The 5,859-nt window shown below is 42.3% G+C and overlaps 2 protein-coding genes across 2 annotated transcripts; both read right to left on the bottom strand.

Annotated features, from left to right (window-relative positions):
- Nucleotides 1–341: 341 nt before the first annotated feature.
- On the bottom strand, nucleotides 342–1,184 carry LOC118756372 (the record flags this gene model as incomplete). The annotated part of the gene is made up of 1 exon (XM_036491138.1): nucleotides 342–1,184. A coding segment is annotated over exon 1 (843 nt), but the record flags the coding sequence as incomplete, so codon positions are not given.
- A 1,632-nt stretch (nucleotides 1,185–2,816) lies between these two features.
- LOC118756371 lies at nucleotides 2,817–5,234 on the bottom strand. Its single transcript, XM_036491137.1, has one exon. The coding sequence runs from the start codon at nucleotides 5,232–5,234 to the stop codon at nucleotides 2,817–2,819; it is 2,418 nt and encodes an 805-aa protein (XP_036347030.1).
- Between the last annotated feature and the right edge of the window lie 625 nt (nucleotides 5,235–5,859).

Raw genomic sequence — 5,859 nt, 5'->3', positions numbered from 1 at the left:
CTGTGTACGCGAAGTTGATAAAGGGTGTGTCGTCCGGTTACTGAACATCCTCCCCCCCTGCAGGAGGACTCCCGTTCTCCTGAGCCTGGAAGCAGTGCTATCCAGTACTCTCCTTTCGCTATTTTCACCGTGACCACTCGTACTTTCTCGTCGACACTGGGATGTAGTTTGATGATCTTAGCGAGAACCCACTGTGACTGCGGTAAATTGGCTTCACGTAAAACAACAATATCGCCCAACTTCACATTCGGTTTATTAGTACGCCACTTCTGCCGTTGTTGGAGACTCGTAAGATACTCAGCGTGCCATCTCCTCCAAAACCCTTGAGCCATATGCTTTACCTTATCCCATTGCTTCAATGGGTCCGTATTTATCGTTGAATCCACAGGCACCTCAGTTCTGGCAGTTAACGGTTGACCAATAAGGAAGTGAGCTGGAGTAAGTGCATCAATTTCGCCATCATTACTGGGACACAACGGCCTAGAATTAAGAAGTGCTTCAATTCTAGTTAGTAAGGTATAAAAACGTTCATAGGTCAAGGCAGTCTGTCCAATTACGCGCTTCAAATGAGTTTTGATGGACTTAACGCCACTTTCCCATAATCCACCAAAGTGTGGTAACGACGGGGGAATAAATCGCCATGTGATACCATTTTTTGAAAGAAATTCAGCTGTGTTTATGTCTTTGTAGTTCGTTTCTATACTTTGTTGCATTTCGTCGAGTTTTCGTTTCGCTCCAATGAAGTTCGTTGCGTTATCCGACCATATTTCCAATGGTTTTCCACGGCGCGATATGAAGCGATCTAAAGCTCCAATAAATGACTCGGTAGTTAAATCTCCTGCTAGCTCTATATGAATCGCCTTTGTTGTAAAACACACGAAAAGCGCAATGTAACACTTCACTTTCCTTGGTACTCTACCAATCTCTACTTTGCGTAAGAATGGACCGGCATAATCACAGCCCACCTTGCTGAAAGGTCGTTGAAATCGCACACGCTCAACAGGCAGGTCACTCATCATCTGAGTTTGTGTAGCCTTACGTAATTTGAAACAAGTAATGCAGTTATGTACAATCCGTCTCGCGATGTTTCGCACGCCCAAAATCCAGTACTGCTGTCTAGTAAGAAATATCAATTGCGTTGTACCGACGTGCAGATTCGATAAGTGCATATACTTCATAATCATATCAGTGACGACGTGTTTTGATGATAAAATTGCGGGATGTTTAACGTCAAATGAAGCTGACGAATTTGATATGCGACCACCCACTCTCAGAACTCCAGCTCTGTCTAGAAATGGTGCAAGGCATGAAAGTTTACTTCTATTTGCTACGGCCTGTTTTTCCTTTAGCGCAGCTATATCATCAAAAAACATCTCCTCTTGTACCGCACGAATTATAAAGGTTGTAGCGCCTTGAAGTTCAATCGATGACAAAAATGGGTTGTATGCTTGTTTGCGAAGTGAACCAATGAACCGTAAACAGTAAGCTACAGCACGAACCAAACGAGGCCACATAGATATATCGTGCACTAATGATCCAAGAATGACGTGATGCTCTGTTGATATGAAGAATAGTTTAGTAACAGAAGGTGGTTTATGCTTACTCTCTTATAATATATCTTGTGGTATGTCTAATAGCGGTTTCGATTTCGGCCAAGTTTGCTTGCTCTTAGAAAGCCAAGAGGGACCATTCCACCAGACAGTTAGCGATTTTAGTTCCATGGGCATGATACCTCTTGAAGCATGGTCGGATGGATTATCTGCAGATCGAACGTGACTCCACTGCGATCGTGTGTAAGATGTTAAAGTTTCCGATGTTCTGTTTGCCACGTATACCGGCCAACGTCTGGGCAAAGCGGACAGCCAGTGTAGCACTATAGATGAATCCGTCCACATATGGACATTCGTGTTGTCGAATCCGAGCGCGTTCCTAATTTGGTTCATCAATCGGCACAAAAGCACAGCACCACACAATTCGAGTCGTGGCACGGACACAGTTTTCAGTGGAGCTACACGACTTTTAGCAGCAACAAGCCGAGTAATGATCTCGCCTTCGTGCTCCGAACGGCAATACACAACTGCTCCGAAAGCACTTTGTGAAGCATCACAGAACCCATGGAGTTCACAGTGGCCAAGCTTGAACAGGCCTCTTCTCGGTATTTGGAGTGTATTCAGCACTGAAAGTGTACTCCTCAGGTCCTTCCAATATGTTGCAATTTCGGTCGGAACTGCATCTGACCACTCCAGCTTTAGTAACCAGAGTTCTTGAAAAAGGATTTTAATTAAAATTGTGGTTGGTGTTAAAAATCCTAAGGGGTCAAATATTCGAGCGGCATCCGATAATATCGATTGCTTCGTTACCGTAGATGTAGTAGACGGTGACACACTGAATTCAAACACATCATTCGCTGGACTCCACTTTAAGCCAAGCAGCTTCAAAGATTTCGTTGATTCGAAAGACAGTGGAGACATTTCACGCATGTTTTCTGGAAGCTCTTGCAATAATTCGACACAATTACTGCTCCACTTCCGTAAATTCATGTCAGCGGTTTTCAAAAGTGCAACTAACTCCCCATGTATTTTTAGAAGATCATCAACAGTTTCTGCACCTGTCATAACATCATCCATATAGAAATCATTTAAAATTACCCGTGACGCTAATGGGTATGCGGTATGCGATGTATGAGCACGTTCGTGTAACACTCTGACTGCCAAGTATGGCGCGCACGACGTGCCATATGTTACTGTGTTAAGCCTGTAGTGTTCTATTGGTTTATCAGGTGAACTGCGCCACAAAATACGCTGAAAGTCTCTGTGCTAGTCATGTACCCAAATCATACGATACATCTTTTCCACGTCTCCAGACATAATAAAGCGATGCTGACGAAATCGTATTATTATCGCAAATATTTCACGCAACAATGATGGTCCGGTAAGTAATGCTTCATTTAGCGACGAATATTTGCCGGTATGCGCAGACCCATCAAATACTACTCGAACACGCGTTGTTGTACTACCAGCTTTAATCACCGCATGGTGAGGCAAGTAGTAACACTCGTTCGACGATTTCGCAATTTCTGTATTTGGAATTATTTCCATATGGTTGAGCGCAATATATTCTGCCATGAAATTTGAATATTGTGATTGTAACCCTGGATTACTTGCAAGTCTGCGTTCAGTTGAGCTCAAACGCTTTAATGCAAGATCAACTGAATTGCCAAAGTTTGGACGTTGAGACTCGAAAGGTAACTCAACGCTGAATTTGCCATCATGAGCTCTCATGTACGTTTGTGAAAATGAATTCTCTGCTCTTTCCTCGTCTTCTGTATATTGAACGGTACCTTGAATCTCTTCTATTTCCCAAAATTGGGTAAGAGCTTTGTCTATGTCAAAATTGCTGAAGAAAACTCCGACGCTCCTTTCCTTTGCACGACGAGTTAAGTCTCCTCCCACAATGCAGCCTAACGATGTTGAAAAGGCGTTGAGACTTTGATTTATGCCTCGCACTTTTTCGCCTTTTAGTATTTCGAAGAACTTTTCATTTCCTAGTAGGATGTCAATAGGCGACGGAACGTAAAATTGAGGGTCAGCCAAATCCAGCGATAGAAATGATGAATATTGCTGTGTCTCTAGTTTATGTACTGGCATGGATGACGCGACTGTTGGCATAATCAACGCATCGACGTTAAATGCTTCGCTACCTACATTAGAAGTGATGTGCAGCGACACCCACCCATGAGAAATGCCAGTAGCTGCATTGTTCAACCCGTGTATTGGTATACGCGAATGTTGACGACGCAAACCCAAACGACGCACGCAATTTTCGGAGATAATCGTTTTTTCAGCCCCACTGTCCAACAATAACCGGCATTGTTGTTGTTCACCATAGCAATCAGTAACCTTACATACCGCTGTGGGGAGAAGCGTGTTGATTTCAGGCAAGGAGTTGAAGTTGACGTTTACGGTCTTTCCCTCAGCCTGTTGCTTTGGCTGTACTGTACTATTGTCTTCATGAAGAAGACTGTGATGACGTTTACGACAAGTCCGGCATGAATATTTAGAGTGGCAGTTACTCGATATATGCCCCACTCTCAGGCAATTGTAGCAAACTCGCTTATTTGCAACAACTTCACGTCTTTCCTTAACACTCATGCTCAAAAAGATACTGCATTGGGACAACTCATGGGAAGCGTTGCACTTCACACATCGCGATTTAACATCTACGGTTGTTTGATGGGCCTTCACTGCTACTATACGGTTGCGTGTATGTGATGTGGTTGTCGGTGCAGTTGCTTCCAAGGCGAGACATGTTGTATCTATGAAACTCAAAAATTCATTAAATGTGGGAAAATCAATATTTGATTTATTGAACTTAGCCCATTCTTGCGATGTAGCTGAATCCAACTTGGATAGCAAAATATTAATGAGCCAAACATCGCGTTTTTCTGCATCTTCACCCAAAGCACGCAGCCCACGCACAACCTCATCTGCACTATCGTATAGCTTACGTAAGCTACTCGCTGATTGACTGCTCAACGCTGACAAATTAATGAACCTGGTAACGTGTGTCTTCGCAATAACACCCATTTTGTTGTACCGTGAATATAGCTTATTCCATGCTTCTGTATAGTTTTGGTTTGACTCTGGAATATGCCCAACAACGTCGTACGCTGATTCTGCTAAATAGCTTTTCAACAATTGAAACTTTTGACAAGCAATATATGAGGTGTTGTTGTCAATGGCGCTGACGTAGGAATCGTGAAATGACTTCCATTCGGTTAGATTACCAGAGAATGGCTTTATTTTAAACTTAGGTAGAAAGTTTAATTTTGAACTTGACACTTGTGTTGCTAAATTGTTGAGGATTTCTGTTTGGGACGAAAGAATACTCGTCACCGACGTATCCTGCCGCGTTGATTCGAAAACAGCTGCTGTATTCGCTGCCATATGAGACCTTCCTGAAATATGTAACCGTAATTTGCTTTTTAATGTAAGCACCCGCTCCTCGAATTCTTCCAGATCTTCCTCGATCTCTGCCACCACTTCTTCATCGTCGTCGCTCCTCTCGATCATGATATTAACAATTCCTTTGTACTCGTTCCAAACCTCATCGAGGCGCTCCAAGCGGCACTCCCAATCTGCAACTGGTTGATCGATACCACTAGTCGTCACACATGTAGAAATTCTTGTGGCGGCTCCCTTCAGCATTGCCCGTTTAGCCTTCAATTTCTGCATTTTGATTCACTTGATATTAACCCGTGTACAGTGTTTGATGCAGAACAATAACCGAACCCGTGATAACAAATTTAAGTTAGTATAACCGCGTCTAATCCGGCTTGAATGACTAAAAATGTTATGTATTTGAATAAGCGGACTGTAGAAACAAATGAAAAGCCGACCTTTTACTTTTTGGTTAAACTTTATTATCGAACAAGTTGTTCTGCACACTTGTACCCTTGCGAAAAAAGCCCCAAATTATCAAGCAATGCAGTCTTAAATAGGCGAATATTAAGTCTTAATGTACCGTAATATGAGGTGACATTATTTAGCAAAATATCAATTCTCAAGTTCAAGGCTACGTACAAAAATAAAGAACAATGTATTTAGGTATGGTTGTTTGTATATATAGACATAGTATGCATAATTGTCAAAAGACAATAGCTTAATACGGACTCGCTACTACATATGTATATACATATGTACATATGTACAAAGTGATATATAAACCATCTTAGATATACGTAAGCATGTATGTACATATGATGTTTAATAAACATAAGTATGTTGAGTCGCGGTATGAGCTTAGCAGTGGCCTGTGTACGCGAAGTTGATAAAGGGTGTGTCGTCCGGTTACTGAACA

The sequence above is a fragment of the Rhagoletis pomonella genome, unplaced genomic scaffold (assembly GCF_013731165.1).
Source record: "Rhagoletis pomonella isolate Grant_MI unplaced genomic scaffold, Rhpom_1.0 Rhpom_scaffold_10053, whole genome shotgun sequence".
Classification (NCBI taxonomy): Eukaryota; Metazoa; Arthropoda; class Insecta; order Diptera; family Tephritidae; genus Rhagoletis; species Rhagoletis pomonella.
This window is presented reverse-complemented; position numbering and strand designations above follow the sequence as displayed.